General features: G+C 42.2%; 2 protein-coding genes and 2 long non-coding RNA genes across 6 annotated transcripts in view; 2 read left to right on the top strand and 2 right to left on the bottom strand.

The window, feature by feature from the left end:
* Positions 1–4372: 4372 nt before the first annotated feature.
* Positions 4373–12520, bottom strand: LOC116616146 (tetratricopeptide repeat protein 37-like). Its single transcript, XM_048727923.1, has 9 exons — positions 12512–12520; positions 12173–12446; positions 9863–10023; positions 9114–9272; positions 8302–8390; positions 5775–5838; positions 5510–5566; positions 4941–5017; positions 4373–4466 (listed from the first exon to the last, which is right to left on the bottom strand). The coding sequence occupies exons 1-9, from the start codon at positions 12518–12520 to the stop codon at positions 4373–4375; spliced, it is 984 nt and encodes a 327-aa protein (XP_048583880.1).
* LOC125563194 lies at positions 6340–7260 on the top strand. The gene is made up of 2 exons (XR_007308208.1): positions 6340–6563; positions 6751–7260. It is a non-coding gene; the product is annotated as an uncharacterized LOC125563194 (long non-coding RNA).
* Positions 12521–14196: 1676 nt separating the features above from the next.
* On the bottom strand, positions 14197–15530 carry LOC116616145. Its single transcript, XR_004295218.2, has 3 exons — positions 15352–15530; positions 14736–14794; positions 14197–14244 (listed from the first exon to the last, which is right to left on the bottom strand). It is a non-coding gene; the product is annotated as an uncharacterized LOC116616145 (long non-coding RNA).
* Positions 15531–16540: 1010 nt separating this feature from the next.
* LOC5509189 (EGF-like repeat and discoidin I-like domain-containing protein 3) overlaps positions 16541–24001 on the top strand; it is a 38509-nt gene continuing 31048 nt past the window's right edge. The window contains exon 1 of one of the 3 annotated variants that reach the window (XM_032378061.2): positions 16541–17054. In XM_032378061.2, coding sequence (XP_032233952.2) covers positions 16689–17054 — 366 coding nt within the window. In that variant the 5' untranslated portion in view covers positions 16541–16688. The remainder of the gene's footprint in view (positions 17055–24001) is intronic. The other 2 variants (XM_032378060.2, XM_048728191.1) reach the window with 2 other exon arrangements.

Here is a 24001-nt window from a genome sequence, read left to right as displayed (position 1 = left end):
TATTGTCTATTGAGGATATGACAGTTATTAGGCTTTTTGTTGTCCTTTTTGTATACTTTGAGAATGCGAGTACTTAACTTAGTAATCAAATTATTTGAGCATAACAGGTTTTGTTTTGACATTCTTCGTTTTATCTATATTCTTGATTGTGTTGAATAAAATACAATACAACAAAAACTGGAATTCGTCTTTAATAAGACTTCTTCAGGGCAGATTGATTGTGTTGGGATATTTCATAAAGGCTAACCAATATCGTGTTGCATTTGTCAAATACTGCTAAAAAAGACCCTTCTTGTCTTTATATCCTGTGCTCTTAGTCCTAAGAAGATACATATCCTTAGAAGATACAGCAGCTTTTTCAACTTACAAGAGAAATTTTCCTTACCAAGGATAAAAAAACCCTATTTTCAATATGTGTTGTTGTTATTGTCTGCATCTTGCATCTCATGTGTTTATTTTTTTTTTCAAATAGTTGTGGAAAATTAGTTAGATTATAAATGGCTTGATAAAAAGATTGTTTTGAAAAAAATAATAAATAATTGTTTTCACTCTTTTATGAACCAGGAACTACCTGAGGGCCAAGATGAATGCTAAAGACTGGAAGACATGAGAATTAAAAATCATGTCTTGAAGAGAACAGTAGGATGTTCTTATTAACTAGTCATTTGATACCCCCACACCCATGGTCCCAGGGAAGGGTGGGGGATTAAACTTTAATAAAAGCCTGTTTCCAAGTTAAGAGTCAAAAACAGTCAATACCACCACACCTCTTGACATATTCTGGTTAAAAAGTTGTCTAAAACCCCACATTAACCCCTGACTTCTGCGGGACTATAAGGGAGGGGGCGCAAATGACTAGTTCATTACTATGTGATTCAGCAGTACACAGTCATAGGTTTTTTTTAGAACAAGATACTTATATAATATAAAACTAAAAACAAACTTTTGCTTTTTAAATAATAAATCTGTAAAGAAAACAGTTTTCTATCAACCTAAAGATAATGGGAAAGGGGATATTTTAGAAAAGTACTGAATATAATTATCACATTATTGTTATTATATTTTCTTTTCAAACATTTAAGGAAGAGTCATATTTCTTCCTTTTTCTTCTCCCTGTTGACTATTTTTATGCAATTGATGCTCTTTGCTATTTCCCCTCTACACCAAAAATAAATTAATGAACAGATTTGATTTTTAAATTAGAAATTTTCATTTATTACTTTCACTTATATTTTCTTTTTAGGATTTTCTTTCCAAGTCCCTTGCCCATTACATTTATTTTAGATGTTTAGATTTATTTCATTGGAATAGCTAGATCCAGGGTTTCTCAAAACACCAAAATATAATGCATTACTGGATGTATATTTGTAGATATTAATTCCCATGGGGATGGAAAATCACCACTTAAAATGGTACATTGAAACTTCAGCATTGCATCTTATCTAAAATTGTGTCTGACACTATATTCCATCTTTGAAATCCTGTTTCATCCATTGTTCTTCGCAAGAACAAAGCTTGTCAGAATGTAGCTTTACAAATGTACATTAATGGAACTTTTATTAAGGGGAAGGGTTTTTTAGGGCAAGATACTTAAACTTTATAACACTAGCAACAACCTTGTTCTTTTTCAATAATAGAATTCTGTTCACATAGCTTGGATAGCATAGACATGGCCTCTTTAGAGGCCTGTGGTGGTGAAAGGGTTAAGATAATGGGAAAGGGGAAATGTCAAGAAATGCTCAATCAAATTATTTTCATTACTGTTATATTTTTTTCACCAAACCTTTCAAGTTGAGCCAATTCACTTTATATCTCCTCTCCCGTCGATTATTTTTTAGTCAATTGATATTCTTTGATTCCTCTCTACCCCAAACATAGATCAATGAAAGGGTTTTGGTTTGAAATTAGAAGTTAGCATTTTCAATCTGTTTTTTCTTCATTGCATTCATTTGGGAGTAGGCCATCAACAACAAGGCTACTATATGGTAAAGGGGGGTGCACCAATATGTAATGCATGAAAGGATATATGTTTTTGGATTTTAATTTCCAGACATTTTTCTGAATATTCGGTCCAATGAAGGAGAGAATCGCCACTAAATCAATACATAAAAATCACAGTATGGCATCTAAACAGTCTAAATATATTATTTTGAATCTTTGGAATGCTGTTACATCCATGACATGTTCTGCACAAGGGCAAAGCTTGTGGGAGTATTGTTTTGATTAAAAAAAAGATATTCATAATGGAACTTCTATGATGGGACATAAGAATTTACCATTAGACTCTTGACAACTTTGACAGCCATATCCACACCAGGAATTGTGTTTGTTAACTTTGATGTACTGTATAATTTAAATTATTGAATAAGGCCTGGATCCATTTGGTTGGTACAATAAATAAATCTCAGTAGAGAGCAGGATCCTAGATTCCCCAATAATACCTTTGATCAGTCAACTCAAAAGGTGTTTATGCTGGCTCCGCTTTTAGGCAGTGCCTAAATCTATATATTAGTCTTTGCTTGACTGTCGATGATCGTGTTTCAAGTAATAACTAAAATGGCTCAGAGCACTTCAGGAAATGTTGATATCTGATCTATTACCGTTTTAAAACATTTTTAAAGTCGGTTTTCTTTTTTAGTGCTATCTTATCTCATGAGATTATTTTTCTATGAACCGAGTTTTCTCAAACTTTAGTAAAGTATCATATTCAGTTTCATCATACAGCTTACGCGCTCCCTGATTGGTTGATTGGCGGGCAGTGTATTCCCCCGTAGAGACGAAACTCTCTCAAAACGCCGTGTAATAAACACCTTACTGATCTTTCGGTTATTAAGAGGCATATATTTAATAGGAATCAAGGGATAAAGCTGTGATGGACTAGACATGTATTTAACCCATTTGGAGATGACGGAAAAACCGTATGCTCCGCGAAGAGATACTGAGGGAGAAGCCACGTTTTCGTACAATGGCCGCCTGTATTGCATTCCGGACTGATTTTTCCTTTTCAAAACACTAATACCAAGAGGCTGAAGTGCACGCTTCCAAGACTGGCATTTTCGCTGACTTCGTTTATGAAGCATCGTTTACGAAGGCTGGGACAAAATCTTCAAATTTCAATGACACTTACAAAAAGTCGCTTCAAAATTTAAAATGTCGCATTTGATATTTTGTTAATTATCATTCGCTAAGTACTTGAAGGAATTCTTTGCCTTATTTGATGTGAAATAAGCTTATTTGAAACATTCCCTCGTGTTACGCATTTTTAAATAAATACTCACATAAAAGTTAGTTTTCGGAAGAACTAACAAAACTTATCCTGTAAAGCACCACCATGAATGAAACCCTAAGGACGAACACAAATATTGTGGCCAAACCCCCTTTCACCTACTTTTAAATATGTAGTGGGACTCCGATTATTCGAACTCGAGCTTTGCGCTAAATAGGATTGACTCCAAGTTTTTATTTGATAACTCGGCATACCCTATAATTTGAACTGACTCCAAGTTCCCTAGGAACTACTTTTCAGTCATTTCCATTTGATAACTCGACATCCCCGCTAACTCGAACTGCGAACTCTTAGTTCGCTAGGTACTATTTTTTCAGTCATTTCTATTCGGATAACTCGAACTCCCTGCTCACTCGAACTGTTTCTCGTTTCATTCGAGGGTTCGAGTGTCAGCGCGCTTTACTTCATTGACTATGCAGAATAGCGACATGTTTCTCTATCTTTGCTGTTCTCTGTCTAAATCGATGTCCCCTTATCTCACAGCATCAATTAAACGGGACCAAGGGTAAAATCATGTGACACTTTGCTAAGCTCATGATATAATCTAGGTTGATGAGTTTTTGTGGCGAATGTTTACAAAGTCAAGTGTTTTGTTGAGAAAACACCATTTACAAGTGATAATACCGTTTAGTTTTACAAAGGCACATCAAAGCTGTACAAACATTGGGAACGGATGAAAACCTTTAAGGTACTTGGAATTTTGTTATTCACAGTTTGAAAATATAAACTTTCCCATGAATCAGATGAGAATATGAGTAGCTATATATTTTGAGTTTTAGTTAATGGAACTCTACAGCACCTTTTTTACTTACTAAAATATAAATTTAGCCTGACTCTACTGAATGTGTAAGGAGAATTGATAAGCGGCGAGCATGTTATAAGATATCGTCCCATTTTTCACGTTGATGGTAAATATAAATTTGTTGCATGACTTTTGGCTATAGTTTCCGGTTGTCACGAATTAAGCCCCTGCTTTTTTATCATTTTATAAAATAAGTCTTGCCTATAAACATGCCTAGAAATAAGAAAAAAATACAGTTTGACGTGTAAAACCTTAAAAAGGATTCCACTATTCTGACTAATTCCTTATTTAGACGGAAGCTGAAGGAGCCAGTATCGGGCCACTAGTGACGCGGCAGATTTCGTGTCGCAAACACACTGCAAGGAACGCCTGGCTGATCTGCAAACAACAAAAGGGTACACATTAGTAGAAATCTAAACAAGCAGAGCGCATTGGTTACATTTAAACCGTAGCATGTTTTAACTAATCCACAGGGCAAGTGAGAGAAAGCATCCATTTCCAACGGCTGATTTTGGGGAAGCTGCAGTGACGTTCCCTATTGAATTTTGAAATTTGAATTTTGAATTTTTGAAATAAAGCAAGATGCCTAAATTTCAGAGGTGTGCCTTAAGAGGGCTCTTAAAATGCCTGTTAGTATGAGACTAATGTCAGCTTTGATTAAGTTCAGCTGTGATTTTTCTTTCCCATTTCTTCCCAGAGAACTCGAAACACAGGAAGCCCAAATCCCCTCTTTTGTTCTTTATTTCCCACTGTCAGAGGTTCCTGTGGAAACTAGTGGAGCTTGCTTAGGGTCTCGGTTTAATGTCTGAAAGTCGTTTGCAAAATGGATATATGGACGCGTTACATTCGCACCTGGTGTTTCCAAGAATACACTGTGCAACTGCCTGGATAAGTCTGGCTGCAGTGCAACTTGGGTCGAGTTTCAGAACCTGAAAAGTTTAGAAAAATATTGAGATCGCCTTACATGTTAACCAATTGAACTCAAATTCAACAGACACTGAGCTGCCGGAGCGTGTATCGTAGCAAGAAATCCATTATGCCTACGAAAATAACCTTAGTTGGGTCATTACCTAGAAATTAATTGTGCGATTTTGATTCTTTTGATATCTTGTGATGCTTCACATCGCTCAAAAGCACAAAATATACACTGTAGGCTATACAATATGGTGCATGGGTAAATCGATCATCGCTGCTTATCGAAATAGGTGTGTTGTGCAATTCTCTCCCCAACGCAGCGAATCACCCCTCCCCCATCCTTACAATTGGAATGCTTTATACAAGCTCTGTATTGAGCCTAACAGATAAAATTTCTCAGTGTGGGAAGACCTTTGTTCGAATCACACATTACATACTTTTGCGTCTTCTATCAAAAGGAATTGAGAGTTATCTAGACCCAGACCCAGACAGCAAATAGCACTTACCTCGGTCGACGCCTCGGTACACAGTGCCTCCCATCGCTCACGGTTAGCCTCGTTAGCCTGAGATAAAAGTATAGGACACGAGTGATCTGTGGTACTTGAATGTTTCCAGACCTTTGTAAAATTCGTAAGCTAACTTGACTCCTCTGACTATTGTTAGTAAAGCGATTGAGTTAGTGCTATTTATTTCAAAGTTCAGAGCGGCTGCTTTGGAGGCCGGAGTCAGAGTTGAGACTTTACTTTTTACCTTAAAATAAGGTTAACCCACCTGGATTTGTTGCAGAGCGAGGAGAGCCAGTCGAATAAGGGGGACTAGGCGCCAACTTGTTGATCTGGTCATGTGGCAGAAGATTAAAGATACAGGGAAGGGACACACACTGTTAGTTTCAGGGAGTTATTTTTACTCCACTCAGAGAGTAAAAACTACTCTTTGCGATGGAGTACTTTTAAAGGAGTAATTTGAACTCTTTTATTGGAGTAAAAACTACTCCACTGAGGAGTAATTTTTTTGTTTACTCCCTTAACGGAGTAAGTCTTACTCTGCTGAGAATTAGTATCGAATGTTTATTAGAAAAAGCGTAATTTTCACTCTTGTTGGTCAAATAATGGAGTAAAAAGTACTCTTTTCTGGGAGTAATTTTAGCAGGACTCGAACATGAGTTTTATGTGGTGTACTTTCAAAATTCGCTCAGAATAATTAGTACTGCATTTAAAAGAAAGATAGGTCGGGTGATAACTGTATAAAATTCTTAGATCCGATTTGAACATTATAAAATAATATATATTGTTTCTAATAGAAATGCTACTTGAGATTGTAAAAAAAAAGAAGTCCCGCTTTGCAGATAGAAGACGGCTCAACAGGGCCCGTAAAACCAAAATGTACCGGGCGTCCCTCGCTTTATGGCCGAGAGGGGCTTGGGCCCAAGGCGCAAAATCATAACGGTCGAACGAAACCATTATCATAACCTCCAAACAGATAGCCGTTTATTCCCGTCTTTTCTACGCGTAATCCACCTTTTTTGAGGATTTGATGGCAGAACATGGATTGAAGTTAAAGGTTAGTGTGTAATGGGCTTTATAATGTGATAGGTTCAATACTAAATGTGATTTTTGCGACCAACTTCAGCATCAAATCATCGTTCGTGAGCGGATTTCTCGAACTAGACTGATATGTTTTGTGATTCTTTGTTATCTTCCATTTAGCAATACTACCTTTTTATGTGTTTCTTTTATTATCTTCGCAGGACATTATGATAGAGATAGTAAAATGTGCTCGAGTTGAAAGCCAGAAAAGAAAGAAGTTTGAGGTATAAGGAATGTATCAATGCGTAAATCGCAAGAAACGAATAAAAACTTTGTAAACTTAAGTTATTCACTAATCACTGTACTTACATCTAAAGCGCCTATGCTTTATAAACTGTTACTTGAAGCACAAAATTGAATAACTTAGCTTAGTAAAAACCTAGTAATCAGTCTTGCACCTAAAATTTGTCCAGATATTTATTTTGAATATCTAATGTTACTGTAGTTGGTTTTTGTCCGTATATTCTGATCACAGTAAACCCTGCATATGAAGAACCTAGTTATCTTTTCAAGCTAGCCTACCAGGTTCAAATTTAAATGGTGCATATAGAGGCATTAGGTTTCTAGCTTCTTATCTGAATATACAAAGATGGAGGAGGAGGCAGTTCTTTTGGAAAACCGTAATGACGCCAAAAAGGGTAATGTTCAAAAGCTGTTAAAGTTGTTATAGAGTTTAGTTACCCAATTAGTAGGGGGAAATAACAAAATAGGGAGTAAAAATTGACTCCCATTTTGAGGGTGAATTGTACTCTTTTAATGGAGTAACTCTAAGCAACCTAGTAAATTACTCCACTTAGCTACCCCCTAAAGTGGGTAAAATCTACTCCCTGAGAGAGTAGGAAAAAAAGGAGTAAAAAATAACTCCATTTTGAGGGTAAATTGTACTCCTTTAATGGAGTAATAGCAAGCAACCTAGTAAATCACTCCCTTTAGTTACTCCCCTACAGGGGTAAAATCTACTCCCTTGAGGGAGTAGAAAAAAGGGAGTAAAAAATTACTCCAAAAAGGGAGTCATTTGTACCTCGTTTTTTTACTCCCTTTTTGGAGTTAAAACTACTCTCTGAAACTAACAGTGCAGGAATAGTTATACGGATTAGCCAATCAAAGTGTAGGGATACGAGAACAGTTCAACGGGATAGCCAATCAATGTGCAGGGATACTAAAACAGCCCAACCAGATGGCCAATCAAAGTGCAGTGATACGAGAACAGTCAAAAGAGTTAGCCAATCAAAGTGTAGGGATACGATACAACAGTCCAAGTCAACCAGATGGCCAATCAAAGTGTAGAGAAACCAGAACAGTTCAACGGGATAGCCAATCAATGTGCCAGGGATACTAGAACAGTTCAACGGGATGGCCAATCAAAGTGCATGGATATGAGAACAGTCCAAAGGGTTAGCCAATCAAAGTACAGGGATACGGGGACATTTAAACGGGGTAGCCAATCAAGGAGCAGAAATATGAAAACAGTTCAACCAGAAAGCCAATCACAGTAACCTAATCACAGTAACCTTATGCGGTAGCTATTAAAGATGCAACAAACACAATATACTGGCTAATCTATGCCGGAACAATAACTGTATCTTGTTTTAACAATTAAACCGAACGGGTTAAAAAAGTATATGTCACACCCTCAAAAAGTCAAAGTTAATCTGTGATGGGAAAACGATATTAATATACTGTTCCCTCCGTAAGCTGGACACGGGGTTTACCTTTTGCCAGATCCTGCCTGGAGACATTGGCGATAGCACAGCTCAGCCGCCATGGGTGCGCCCAGTTTGCTCTGAACTTGTGCGACGAGCTGGGAAAACGAAATAATTATGAGCCCTCTTTGACCACATATCCGCACAAAAATTTGTTATGGATGGACAATCAGATCTTTGAATTTTGGCAGGCTCAGGCTAAGTTTAAACGTCGTTTTTTTCCATTCGCCGTGTTCAATTCAAACGCATGCAAACGAATCGAGTCGATTGTTTGATCTTAATTTGCATGCATTTGCAATGAATACGGCTCATCTACAATACGACGTTTGACCTTAGCCTTAGAAAATGTTTATACAATATTTATATTTTTTTAGTATTGTTGCTAATGCTTTGGTAAGTCTGACGGGTATTTTCCCCTCCCCCTTAAATATCTATTGTTTAATACGAGCGTGAGTGTGAGCAGCCTCGAAAATTGTATCGAGGGCCAGCATCCGTTTCTTATTAAGGAAAAACAATATATTAGATGTATCATTAAATTTAAATAAGCGCCCCTAATACGGTACACAGTTTTTTATCACAATCAATTGTCGGTTTTTACTAATCAAAGAGCCCTAGATATTCAGACATTTTAATCAATTTAGAAATTATTAAATTACATTGGATGAAATCTTGTGATGACCATCCAAAACAGTTTTATAATTCATTTACTAAATTCAATAGAAAATAGTCCAATAGCTTCTCCAAATTAGCCGATTGAAATGGATATTTTGCTAGGATAAACTGATTGAGGCTGACAAAGACAGCGTTTATGGCTTTCCTACCTCCCACGCATGCGCAGAGTGGTGTGGACTCGACAGCACGGAGGCCTGGAGCGAGTTTAGCCCAGTTTCCAGCGAGTCCCCCATCTGCAGTAAAACTCGATCCTTGAGGAAGTGAACATCGGTTGATAGCTGAGGAACATCGCTATATGCAGCAAGGACCTGAGGTTTAAATGGGAAAGTGTCTGTTGTTTCAACTAATTCTTCAGTCTAAGCTGCAATTTGAGCACGAAAGAGAGGCTTTGGAAGGTGTGAGTTTGTTGCCATCTATTGCAACTTTTGAACTTTTCGTTTTACGATAGCAAAATATTCTAGGATCGAGGGCATGGAATTCAGCTATTTAATACAAAATAGCAGTCAAACGGCTGTAAACAGACCAGGACCTGGCAAAGATTCGCTTTCGCACAGGAAATCGAATCTGGAAAACGTCCAATTATACCTTGACAATTCTACAAGAATTAAGACACAACAAAATGGAATAGTACAAGACACAACGAAATACAATAGTACAATTGAAGATATATATATATATATATATATATTGTTATAATTGACAGTACATACACATACTTGTCATATGTAACAGAACAATATTACAATAACAGAACAATATTACAAAGAAAGAACAGAAGACTCCTGTTAATTCCTACCTTCAGTCGGAATTATTGGTAGATCACAAACGCATTACTACTGAGCAAGTTGAGAGGCAAAGAAGTGACTGCAAAAGTAAAACTATAAAAAGCGCCACCTACTTGTTCACAGTGCTGCAAAGCTTCCTGCGTGAGCCCGCAGTTCAGCAAGCAGTAGCCCGTGTGAAGCACGGTCCACTTGTAGACAGCGTCAGCAAGCGACGCGTGTGACCCTGAGGGCCTGGTACCGAGGCTCTGTAGGAGATCATCTTTTTCTTGAGAAGCTAAATGAAGAGAGGGAATAAGGTCAAAGTGGTTCTCCACATTCTTCCGTTTCTCGATCCATCCCTCTTTCCATTGGTTTATTCCATCATCTGTATGTCTATGTGTCTGTTTGTCCGTTTATCTGTTCACTCGTGTGTCTGCCAATCCGTCTGGCCGTTCGAATGGTCTTCCTATATATATATATATATATATGGGGAGCTTCGATGGCGCAGAAACCTGTGAACTTGTAGGCAACTTCCTTCTCTCCCAACTTCAGGACCTCAATATGAACGTAGGACTCTACCGCGACGACGGACTAGCCATCACCAACGCCACACCCAGAGCCACCGAAAACCTAAAAAAGGAACTATGCCGCATCTTCAACAACAACGGACTCCGAATCACCATTGAGGCAAACAAACAAGTTGTCAATTTCCTAGACGTCACCCTTGACCTAAAACGTAATGCACACCAGCCTTATACAAAGCCGAACTCCTCGCTACAATATGTCCACCGTGAGAGCAACCACCCGCCCTCCATCACCAAGAACATCCCTGCTGGTATCAACAGACGCCTATCTGCCCTATCTTCAGACCAAGCCTCCTTTGACCAGACCGCGCCACCTTACCAGAAAGCACTCGACGATAGCGGATACAACTACACGCTACGCTACGAACCCAACACCGTAACCAACCATAAAACCCGCAAACGCAACAACATCCTATGGTACAACCCGCCCTTCAGCAAGAACACCAGCATCAACATCGGCCACAGATTCCTCACCCTGATAGACAAGCACTTCCCGAAAGACAACCACCTCCGTAAAATCTTCAACAGAAACACCATCAAAATCAGTTACAGCTGCATGAACAACACCAAACAGATCATCGACAACCACAACAAGCACATCATCACCGCATCGTCGGCTACCGAGATCACCAGCTCCGCCCCTACCACTACCAACAACAAGACATGCAACTGCCGACAGAAAGACACCTGCCCTCTAGACGGAAACTGCCTACAGACATCCGTTATCTACCAAGCTACCGTAACTCGAAAAGACAACAACACCTCGGAAACATACGTCGGGCTCACTGAAAACAGCTTTAAGACCAGGTACAGAAACCACACCGCATCATTCCGACACGCCAAACACAGAAACTCCACCGAACTCAGCAAACACGTCTGGACTCTCAAGGACAACATGATTGAGTACTTTATTTCATGGCGCATTCTTTCTTCCCACTCCGCCTACAACAGTACCACTAAGCGTTGCAACCTCTGCCTCAAGGAAAAGCTGACGATCATCTGCCAACCCAAACTATCAACTCTAAATAAACGCAATGAACTCGTGTCCTCGTGCCGCCACAGAAACAAAGCCCTGCTACGAAACAATTAGAACTGTTAATCCCGTCACCGTTAAATTTTCGCGCTATCAATTTTTCACACGTTCCGCACTGTTAGTTTTCGCCCCGCATATTTAATGTAACTCGCTATTGTTCCTCTTACCGCCTTAGCTAAAACTATCAGTCTATTATTATGTAAATTTCAATGTTAATAGTATATATACGATGGTAGGAATATTCTCATTAAATCCCCTGATGAGTGGGCAACCACGAAACAGACCTGTAGGGAAACCTATGTAGTTTGTATTTTTCTCAAACTAACACTATATATATATAGTGTAATAAATCTGTCTAATATACGCCTATTTTAAATAAGGTTGCACTCAAGAGTTCCATGAATCGTAACCCGCAGTGCTTCGTGGGTATCAAATAAATGAGTAAATAAGCGTAAATAAAAATATTCCCAGGCTTCAAAACCATAAAATTCTTGTTCATGCTCCTGTGAATATTTGCATGGCTTTCAGATAATAGGATTCAGCCATTTATTTACACCCATGAAGCGCTTCGGGTTACGATACAATTTCCGAATGCAAAGTTATTTGGAATAGTTATTTGTAAATATAAACATTGCATGAATGTGACGTGGTCTGCGTCTAAAGAAAAAGAGTCGCTCAGACGTAGCGAATGTCGGCGAAATCACTCACACAGTTTTTAGGGAAAAGTTCAACATAATACTCCAACCTTTTGAATTCCCTGTCCCTACGTCTGCCGGTTAATCTGCTTCTAAAGAAGGTCGAACGACAAACCCGCGGGTCTATGGTACCTTTAGAACTGACATATCTTGATAGCTTCAGAGCAAGGCGGTGTAAACCTTTCTCTCTAGTCACGCTCTCCACTGCAATACCATTGGCAGTTACAGCAGACACAAAAACAGCCCAGTTGGTCAAGTGTCCAGGGTACATGCGCAGAGCCTTCTGGGAAGCACGCAGAGCGTACGTTGAACGCGACGTTAGATTTGAAGCGTCGAGTGGCGGGTCGCTTGTGGTGGGTAATGTGCCTGAACCCAAGATACTCGCAGGATATAAAGTGCGGTTTGTCTGTGGAAAAAGGTTGGAACTTCATGTAGCCATCAATATAGTGTGTCCTAGACACTGACAATTACCCTAACCATATTGATGGGCTACATGAAGTTTGATGAAACAAAGATTTGTGAAACATCTATGAAATTTGTCAAAGTGACAGAGTATCTCGCTCTGAGCAGATGATCAAAGATGCTGCATTATTGTCTTTTATATTGTAATGTAACTGGTGTAATGATGTAAAGCTCTGTTGGCCTCGAATAGCCTTAGCTACCTGCAAGCAAATCCAGATAAATTTGTATTGTTATTAGTTTAATAAACCTTGAAACCTTCCACTAAAAAGGTGCAATGAGCGAGGGTAGCTACAGCATGTGTTGGAAAGCTAGACAAGCTTAGCCTCTGGCACCCAGAGTGAAATCATACTAACTTCTGCCTTTTTAATGTTCCCTATAACTATGCTAGGATAAAGTGGCGGCTACTGCCTTTTTAATGCTTCCTATAACTATGCCAGGATGAATAGGCGGCTACTGCCTTTTTAATGTTCCCCATAACTTTGCCAGGATGAATAGGCGGCTTCTGCCTTTTTAATGTTCCCCATAACTATGCCAGGATGAATAGGCGGCTACTGCCTTTTTAATGTTCCCCATAACTTTGCCAGGATGAATAGGCGGCTTCTGCCTTTTTAATGTTCCCCGTGACTATGCCAGGATGAATAGGCGGCTTCTGCCTTTTTAATGTTCCCCCTAACTATGCTAGGATGAAGAAGTTGCGGCTACTGCCTTTTTAATGTTCCCCATAACTATGCTAGGATGAAATGGTGGCTTCTGCTTTTATAATGTTCCCCCTAACTATGCTAGGATGAAGTTGCGGCTACTGCCTTTTTAATGTTCCCCATAACTATGCCAGGATGAAGTGGCGGCTGACAGGGCCAACCTCAATACTTTCATTAGGCTCGAAAACACTGTCGACAATTCTTACCCCAGCAGTGCCAGGATCGAGCTTTACTGTTCCCTCTGCACAGCGTGAAGCCGCCTACAAGAAACGGGAAAAACACAAAAAAGTCAAGAAATGCCAGTCAAGTCTTCTGTATAAGTCAAGTGATAACTTGGGCCAGACCAACGCTGCTTAACAGCCACTCATAGTGTCACGCACGCCTCCCCAACAAGCTAGTGGGAAGGCGTGCGTGCCATTAAAAGCGGCTGGTGAGTAGACTAGGACTGATTCTAACCGGATAAAGCTTTACGCGGCAGTTCAGTAGATCAACGACGAGCTGCATTGATTTTGACCTTTTTGTTTAGGTTATTCATGAACAAAAAGAGAAAAAAGTGCGATGGTTCTGACTGGAAATGGCTAGCCATGTCCTAATAGCATGACAAGTCTTGCTTAGAATTGGGAATTGAAACGAATGTTAGCAGGGCGGTAAGAAATCGTAAAAAAGCCCAAAATGGGCCAGAAATCTCAAAGCATGGGCATAAATCCCGTGAGACTTACCTGCAGATTGTCAGGACAGACTTGTACAATAAAGGCCGCCAGCTGATCCCATAATTCCGCACGGTCCGGGTGCCTAAACACATGACACGAAAACGTACTGTAAAAAGGTCGAATAACCTTTAAGGTCCAACTGTTGCAAATTGTACGAAGAATGGATGGCGCTATCTTGACGATAGAAAAACGTATTGGTAACTTGAATAATTCCAGCCCTATAGCTTCATGCTGCCGCGGGCTTTAACAAGTATCACTTTACATTTGCTAGTGTCACGTGGTCTTACCGATGGACTGCCTTGACAATATGACGAAGACCGAGGCGAGGGTCACCCTGTGGAAAAAGCGGCAGGGGGTTAATATCAAATGGTTATCAGACACCTTTTACCTTAGCTTTTTTACACTACCTTCTGCCTTTTATGAAATGATAGGTTGTCGGAGATCTTCTAAAGTAAAAGTTTGTGTCCAGTTTGTGCATTTACCACATTGTGGACACTGATGTGGCTTTTCTCCTGTGTGTGTAAGAGAATGCGTTCGAGGGTTCCAACCAGTCCAAAGCATTTACCACACTGAATGAAACGATAGGTTGTCGGAGATCTTCTAAAGTAAAAGTTTTTTTAGATGTGTCTTTTCTCCTGTATGTGTTACAGCATGTCTTTTGTTTGTGCAAATCATTTACCACACTGAGCTTTCTTCGAACGTTTCTAAAAAAAGTGTTTAAAAAGGGGTATTCAAGGTTAAATTTTTGAGCAAGCAGGGTAGGTGGTCACGCGAGAGGATACAACAACCGCAAGAAATCTTAACACTTAATCCTTAGATACACACCTGAAGAGTGTAGAATCTTGAGAAAAGATAGCAGATCTCGTAATGCAGGTCTTTATTACCTAGAGATAAAAGAAATTCGAAATAGTAAGGCGATAACAACACAAGTAATATACTCACTACACTATACATTGTGTTTGGGTTAAAAATTGCTAAAAGAACCCGCGGCGTACTTTTGTTCCGAAGAAAAGAGGCTGTATACACTATACATTGTGCTTTGGATTAAGTTATAGAAATACATTTGACGTTTACAGCAAAATTTTAGTTTAAATTTTCATTTTAATTCCTGAAAAAGTTCTACGTGGTTATCTTTCGTCCCGAAGAAAGGAGGCTTATGTAGAGAGAGGCGTATTCCCGGTATATGGCTTCTGTGCCGTTTGTTTATATTTACACGGAAAAAGAAAGTTACTCGCTGATATAAACATTAAATACACGTTGATAGACCTGGTATTGTGTCACGCTAGGTGCGTTATAATCTTGAGGGTGGGTGGGGGAGGGGGGGGGGCTTTAAGGAAGGAGGGGGGCTTATGTGACTTGAGTTTTTCAAATACGTGTTCCAAATGTTGATTTTAAACAACCAACTCCATAGTGTTTCTACTTTGTCAAAATATTGTGATACCTTCTCCTCCAAGCTTCATCAGTTCCCCGAGTGCAGCCCCTGCTAGCGCCGAGTCTCCCGTCACCAGACCGAGGGCACACAGCGCCATTAGGCCGCGTTCACATGGCTGGGAGAGTTGAGAGCTGGAAGATTGATCAGAAGTAGCATGGGTTAACCACGGGAACTTGGATACTAAATCAGCTTTTGTCACGTACACTACACAGTAACGTTTAGAGGGTAAAAAAAAACACAAGGATCACAAGAGTTTCCAGACTCAAGAGAAATAGGAATATGAGACACTATTAAAAAATATTTGGCTGAATCGTTTTCTGAAATAAGTGAAAGGAAAAGAGAAGAAGAAACAATCAGAAATGAGCTATCATATTTTTCAGGCGTCACTTGTTTTCCTTTGTTGAACAGCCAGTAAAAGAAAATTTGTTCGCCTTCTCACTTTATTTTTTTACTTTACTTCACTTTATTGCACAACCTATCCATACAAATAAAATAGTGCGCAGCGCATGTTTACATCTAAAGCCCAGCGTGGTTTTTGACACCATGTTTCCCATTAAAGGCGCGCAACGTGATATTTTCATACAACGGATACGACTGACGCGGGAGACACAACCCTAAGGAGATAGATACTTGAATATGTGATACGTTGTAAGCAATTTACGTCCCCGTGTGACCGTAGAATCGTAAAGCTGTAAAGGAGTTTACAGGGAATATTGTGGTGCGAGATAATAAGCGTCGTCATGAATAAATTAAAAAATTACCTTAAAGAATGTCGATCAACTTCTCCTCTGTTATTAGTTGAAAATACAATGGTTTATTTGCAAAAATTTCAACTTCAAAATAACCATCCACAAACGAAGTCTACAAACTTGAATAAACAATGATTTAAAAGTTTGCGAAAGCCCAAATAAAGTGAAAAGTAACGGGGGAGATCACAAACATTTGACGGCGAATGGTTCCTAATGACAATTCAGAAAGGTTGTAAAATTAAAATAGGGTTCAGATGGATAAAATTGAAAAAAATCTATTGAAAAGCAATAAGATTTGATGTTATCATGAGAGATCAGAAAACATTTGACAGCGAATTGTTTCTAATGACACAGTGAATCATTCAGAAAAGTACCGAAGAATTAATTATTCACGAAATGCTTAAGATCAATATACGAAGTCTATCACGAACATCTTACAGTTTGTTCGACACAAATAACAAGACAATAAACTTTTTTGAAAACAAATTATCATTCTCAGCGAATCATTCAAAGCAGCGACAAATTAATAATTAACGAAAGCTTTTAAATCGAAATAAAAAGTTTCTCAAAAACATATTTTCTTAGAGATTGGTCGGCATGTTATTCCTGCAAATTCTACGTTTCACTTTTTATATTTTCTTCATCTTGGCTTTCCTGCCCTTCTTAATAGAAGGAACTTCTAACGGGAAGCAAAGAAACTCGGAATTTGACTTTTCTTTCGGTAACTTCATTAAGAACAGCTCTTCGTATCTAGAAGGGCCGATCATCTCTCGTAGTTTCACAGGCGATGCTCTTTCTTGCTGGATGAGGTGTCTTGACGTCTTGGAGTGTTTGTCTGTCAACGTGGCGGCCATTGCTGACTCGAGCTTAAAGTTTTGGTGCGAATTACTGTCTGTCGATAAGTACAGCTGCCCAGACGAGAAGTACCAGCCCAACTCCACCTCAGACCATTACGAAATGAAGGTACGACATTATTTCAAAGTATTCAATGTTTTTTTAAAATGATCTGTTATATAGCAAGTAAATAAAAGTCTATATTTCGTATTTTCAATTTTGAGTTTTGTTATAATACGTTTTCGATCAACAAAAGCCAGCACCGTGCGAGCAGCTTTCGAATATTTTTGGGCAGGATAACAAATTACTGTCTTGTACTAGTCTTGTATATTTATTGCTATTTGAAGGTTTTAAAATCGGAGCTAAGAGGGGTAAACTGCACGAGCAAGATTTAAAATAATTAAAAAAATGTTTGAATGAAGTAAAAATACTTATGCTTCACACAGTTTAGTATGTCTGAGTTATATTGAGAAAATAAAGTTTAATTTACACTGAACTGAAATTTGATACTTTGGTTCATGAGTTATTTAAGATGTGGCATTTGTTTGCTTAGTTACGAGTTTATTTTGCTTACACAATTAATAACAAACCACACTGATATACAATGATTAAACAACGATTTTCACATGCACGATCGATACCTACATAACCATAACCAAACCACATAATGAATACTGGTTTGTCCGTCCCACATAATGACCGCCCCCCAACGTACAACCGCCCCACCGAAAAATCGAAAAGCTAGTCCGCCCCACTCTTTAACGAAAGTCTTATTCACGTCTTATTCTTAGTTTTTCTTAATTTGTAGATTGGTTCTGGTATTTATATATCTTTTGCGTGTTGAATGTTTTCATCGCGTAGCGAATAAAATCACGAATTGCGTGGCTTTTCTAACGAGTTGCGGGATTCGATACGGGATAGACAAGGGATTTTTTTTTTTTATTTTCTGACTTTGGTAGACGGTCGGGATAGGGATATGAGGGATCACGGGAATTATGTTGATGTTTTGTGTGAGCAGAAGCATATGGTTGACTTTTGTCAGAGCCGTTTTTGTATTTGCTCAATTGAGCCTTGACCTTGACTTTCTGGTCGCGGACGGGCTGATTGACTCTAGCGCAGGTACGTAGAAGGGCATGTACACTCTTCTCGCCGGCCGCGTAGTCTTCCCAGCCTTTGAAGATGATGGCCTGGTGGTCTCTGTAGCGCTTTTGTTGGATGCATTTTACCCTGTTTGCTTATTGGCTCGCTTATATGCTAATGTAGAAGCGAGCCAAACCCTTATATGCTAATGTCATATTTCGATCCTTTTTCGAAAATCTCGAAACCTTATATGATAATTCTATCCGAAAAAAAAAATACGCTTAGGTCGTAAATTACCCACTACAGAGTTAATTATTATCAGCCGACATTACAAGCCGACAGCGAATGCTTGTAAGATAAGACAACATGATGTTAATGACGGCGGCATTCTTAGCCGCTAGCTAGGTGTGAAAATGAACCCAAAGTCGGTATCAAACTTTCCATATCATGGCAGCGCTAGAAAAATCGCACCAAATAAATGCGAGATACTTTTCCGTTATAGTAAAGGGATTTATTTGATGTATGTTTTGTTGGGATACCTAATTTAACGAGCGATTAGACGAAAATTGTTCCATTGACAGATGTCGGTCGCTTGGATACGGGGATGCTTTCTCGCTAAACAAACGGTTAACAAAAAGTATCTTGAGCCCGTATTAAACGATGAAGATCGTGACAGAAATAAATACAAAACACTTTCCATTATAGTAAAGGGATTTATTTGATGTGTGTTGTGTTGGGATACCTAATTTAACGAGCGAATAAAGACGAAAGTTGTTTCATTGTCGTTGTTCTTGTGTTATTGTAAAACAACGCGGCGGCGACTGTAATATGCCAGTTTACGCTTGCTCATAAACAAGCGCATCAAACAGATCCCGCAAAAAAGATTCCCTTATGTATGAGCTTTAATTTGACAAAAAGATCGTGGCAATCGGGGGAGAACTGTGAGAGTTATTGTCGTACGCGTGCCGAATAATCGGGTTCGGGTTCACCAAAGAGTCAGGTTCACTCTAGTTGTTCTAGTGTTTTTGTAAAACAAGGCATGAAATAATATGCTCGCTCATAAACAAGCGCATGAAACATATGTCCCCTGAAATATGCCGGTTTTTGCTCGCTCCTGAACAAGCGCATCAAGTCCCCTGAAGGGGGGGACTTTGAATTTTCATAGACACCGAAACGCGTTTCGCGTAGATTAATAATTGCTAATTATAAATCTACGTCGGGACCACTTCGCAGATTAATAATTAGCAATTATTAATCTACGCAAAACACACTCCGCGAAGATAAATAATTAGCAATGGTTAGCAATCATTAATCCGCTGTCTATCGACAGCAGCGGGACTGGGGCCTTTCATAGAAACGAGTGGGAACCTTGCAATTAGACCCCCGTCTGTCCTATAGTATATGCACATGTGCGTACGTACGTATATAAACACATGTGCATAGCATTGGGTTGGGCCGCCGTTTTTCGGCCGTAAATTCAAAGCCGCTGGCGTGGCGTTTAAACCTGAGCTTTACTCGAACACCTCGCTCCCGAACTCCTCGCGAATTTCTCGCAGCCTCTTTTTCATCTTTTCGCGTGTCTCCAGGGAGGGCCCTTTCCTGCTTTTTTTCCCACGCGATGCGAGGCCGTGCCGAGCTCTGATAGCGGCCTTGAGCGCGTAGTATCTCTCTTGTTCCAGAAGTATCAGCCGAAACTCTTCGTCTGAGATATGCCCGTCTTGCAGAGCCTTAGAGACCAGCTCGCTGATCGAGTTTTTTTTACTCTCCGCTAAAACCATCGTGTCTTCGTGTTTAGCCACCTTGCTCGTAAGACCCCTAGAGACCACCCCCGCGCCCGCGCCCACGACACCGACCAGCCCAGCGAACCCTGCCAGCGGGCCGCCGATCAGAACCCCTATCCTACTCAAAGAGACCCCTGCCCCGGAACTGGAAAGCGCCCCTGCAGCGATGCCGGATGCCACAGACACAGCATGGGTAACGGCGGAGGCGCGCTTATACTTTTTCCGCACCTGTCGATGATGCGATATCTCGTTGTCTAGAACCGCCTGAGTGTCACATATTCTCTGGGGTCGGAAGCTTTGCACGTCGCCGCCGATGCTTGCCGGAGCGGTGGGCGTCATGTGCGTACCCTTCGGGGGGCAGACGCTGGGAAGCGAGGGGTATATGGCACCGCTGCTAACGCCGCTGTTTGCCATGCTTGTTATGTCGGAGCTAGGTTAGCTCTAATACGAGGCGAACAGGCTTGCTCTTAAAGTCCACCCGTCTACCGCGGTCATCCCTGATCCATATTCGGATACTCGAGATAAACTCAGAGGAAGATGCTGCGGCACAAACGGGGGTGTCGGGTCTATAGACGACTTTCTCGTGCGGTCGCCCGCGGGTTTCTAGGCAAGCGAGAACGTTTGAAGGCTCGCCTAATGAGAGGCATTGCGTGCGATCTCCGATATCGCAGCAGATGTAAAGGGCCTTTATTTTCGGCAAAGCCAACTTAATTGGGGGTCCCCCCAAGGACAGTGCGAGGCCCCGCTCCCCCAACTGATCGTCTTTAGCCTCTAGGCCAAATAGTGCGCAAAGCTCGGCATTCAGGAACGCAACGCCATTGGACATGAGCGCGATCTTCCCGGTGAGGGGATTCAGCTCCGCGGTCAGAATCTTGCTTTCAGCGCGGTTGATCGTTTCCACGATGGACTCGGCCGTGTGGTGCCCAGCTGGCAGAGTAGCGATGGGCGGGAGGGCGGCTATAGTCGTTATCTGATGCTCTCGCTCGAGATTATACCAGCTGTTAAACAGCGAGCACTGCCGGAGCGCCACGAAGCGTGGGCACCTTATCGGCCGCTCGAAGAAGAGTGTCTGTTCGCCTTTGGTGAGCACAATATGTAGGACCACCATTGTGTTGAACGCAGAGCACGGCCTCAGACATCACCCCACTACTCACGCAGCTAGAGATACACGTGGCTGAGGACAAATCATTCACGACTAGGGTCCGAGATATATTCAAAGAGACAGTAGTCACGCACAAGTCCTCCAAGGAGTCTCGCCGGTGGCTTTCGGAGCCTTCCTATGGGTACTGGCCACAGCAACTTAACTTTGAGGTCTGGTGCGCAACCGCCGGATGCGGGGTGTCCCTAACCGACCCCGCTTTCGCCACGCTCCCCTCTGTCGTCAGGGGATTTCTAAGGTTTCACGTCTACTTTACCACGCGGAGGATACTCTACGAGCTCGGCGCCCCCCTGCCTGGCGACAGCCCGTTCACGCAGAACAAGAAAGCCGCTTTCGAGCGTCTATGTATAGAGTTCGGTTTGCCGCGTAAAAAAGGAAAGACGGGCGGAACCACGGGCCAGGCGATGTGTTTGTGTTCTACCCGGGGGAGGGGTATCGCAACGTGCACGTGATCCGTGGCTACGACACGGCGGCTGACGAGTACCCGAGCCACCTCAATCTGTTTAGCGACGAAGGTGGGACGTACAATAGTGGGAAGCAGGTGGATTTCATACGCAACGACGACCACGGGGGTGTGCAACAAAGCTGGTTTGCGCCTCCCAAAGGTGAGGGGCCGACGAAAGCAGGGCTAGGAAGACTCGATCGCTCGGTCGAGGCGTTCGTCTACACAGTGCTGTTCGTCTACACAGCGCAGGTAAACGTCCGTTCCTCCATCGCGGGGGCCGGTGGACCGGCCATGGAGGCGCAGGCAGAGTTCACGAAGCTGCTTGAAGACGCGATCATAGAAAACGACATCGCTCAAAGCGTGCAAAGTTACCAGTTAGCCGTGCAGTAGGCCAAGGTGAGACTGAGTCTTGCGGTCGCACCAGGAGTGTGGCTGATGCCGAGCGATCCGGTGATAAACACGCAAAGCGTCGTGGGCTACAACAATAAACTACAGAAAGCCACAGACTCCATGACGCTCGGCGCAAACGCGATCAACACCGAGACAAAGCCAGTCGGTGCTCATAACATGGCCGGTGGGCATCCTAGGGTGCAACACGCGACTGATCCGAGGATCGACCGCGAGGTGCGAAGCAAGGCTTTCGCACCTGCGAAAGTGCACGCAGAGGGAGCGGCGCCTGCCCCCTCTTCACGTATGCATGCTGCGCATAGCATGACTGCCGCCGGAACGGCAAGCGCACCCGGACCGGGCTAAAGGAGTGACCACACCGCCCCCAAGGCGGGGTTGTCGGGACTCGCGGTGGCCGCGGCGTATTACTTGTTCCGATGATTGCTTTGCATTCGACGAACCAAGAACGCGGCTACGGCTAGAATAAGCAGCCACGCATTTTCGACAAGGAATTTCACCGCTTCTCCTGCAGCCTTAAACACGAAGTTCGCGATGCTGCCTACTAGCCCAGGGAGAAGCTCGCTAGCTTTTTCCCGATAGCCTTAAGCCCGTTACCGACCCCTCTGGCCACGGAGGAGAGCGACTTGCCGAGCGACGTCACAATGGTCGCGATCGTCGTCGCTAGGCAACGACGGTGACGGTAAAGCCGTACTTTTCAAAGATAGCTTTGATGCGCTCTCTGAGCGGCTTTCGGTTCTCGAGCTCTCGGTTTTCGCGTTCTAGTTTGTCGACCTCGGATAGCCTTTCCTCGTTGCGCTTACGAGCTTCTTGGCGGCGACTCTCTGACGTTTTAGGGTCGTCGATGGTCTCCCTGTCTGTGGTTACCACCCCATGCAGCTCTTGGACTCGTTCTGTGTTCTCCTGGATGACCGCGTCTATCTCTGCCACAGACCCCATCGCCAGCTTGAAGCCTTTCAACTTTGCAACGTCCTGTCGAACGCCCCCGTTCTCGTTGAACAGCTGTCTTGGTTTAGTCCAACCCCCTTTGTCGAGGTTGCGAAGCTGTATTAGCGTCTTTCTCCTCCGGTCTGACTGGAACCGTATCAGATTCTCGTTAAGGTCTGGGTATTTCTCCCTGAGGGACTGGAGACCGAGTCTTGTCGCTGCACCCTCTGTGGTGAACGAGGTTTCAGCGCTTGCCGTTCCGGCGGTTTGCGTTGCGGTTCGCGCAGTCATGCTATGCGCAGCATGCATACACGATGACGTGCTCGTCATTGGGGTCGACTCCCCATCGTCGGGGTCAAACGGGATAAGGGGCGTCGTCTCATCGTCCCCCGTTCCGCGATCGGCGGACGCACCCGGCAAGGTATCGTCAATGCCAATGTCAACATCATCCATGATGCGTGCGCATAGCCCATGCTACGCTATATTAGACATGTCCAACAGTCCGCACCATAGCCACTTTATGTATATATATATATATCGCCGACTGATATTTCTATTACGTATTACGTATATTATATATATTATTATATATATATATATATATATATATATATATATATATATACGTAATACGTAATAGGAATGTCAGTCGGCGATAAACTTGACCCCCAACGAACACCCAGAACTCCTCTGGGGTTGAAAACCGAGAGAACTCTTCACCGGGTCACTCTCAACCCGTCGACGGCTTCCCTCGGCGAGACGCTATATGTGGCGGTCCCAAAGCTATCGGAAGGCGTCACGCTCGTGCCTGGCTCCTTGAGGGTTTCGATCTCTCCATCTCAGGCCAAGCAAATAATACCGTCGTGAACAACGTCGGCCGAAATCTCGTGAGCCGCCTGAAAATCACGTTTGCAGGAGAAACGCACCAGGACACAAACCGCTACGATGTCTTCAAGACGTATGAGGAGCTTTACCTGTCCAAGGTCGAGAGAGAGGACCGCATGGAGCAGGGCATACAGTCAGAAAACATGCGCAAGCTTCAAGCTGGCGCAAGCTCCAAGGCTGGCGATAAAGCGACTAGTAACGCCAAGAAGAACGCTCTAAACGCCTCCCACGGGGCGAAGTACACGATCCCGCTAGACCATTCTCTGCTGACGGACCACGGCGTACTGTACTCAAGGGCGCTCTCCGAGGCGCTGCTCTTCAAGATCACGCTCGCAACAGTTGACCAGGTAGTAGTCGGGAGCGATGCTACTAAATTATCCTATGCCATCAAAAA

The sequence above is a fragment of the Nematostella vectensis genome, chromosome 5, assembly GCF_932526225.1.
Source record: "Nematostella vectensis chromosome 5, jaNemVect1.1, whole genome shotgun sequence".
In the NCBI taxonomy this organism is placed as follows: Eukaryota; Metazoa; Cnidaria; class Anthozoa; order Actiniaria; family Edwardsiidae; genus Nematostella; species Nematostella vectensis.
This window is presented reverse-complemented; position numbering and strand designations above follow the sequence as displayed.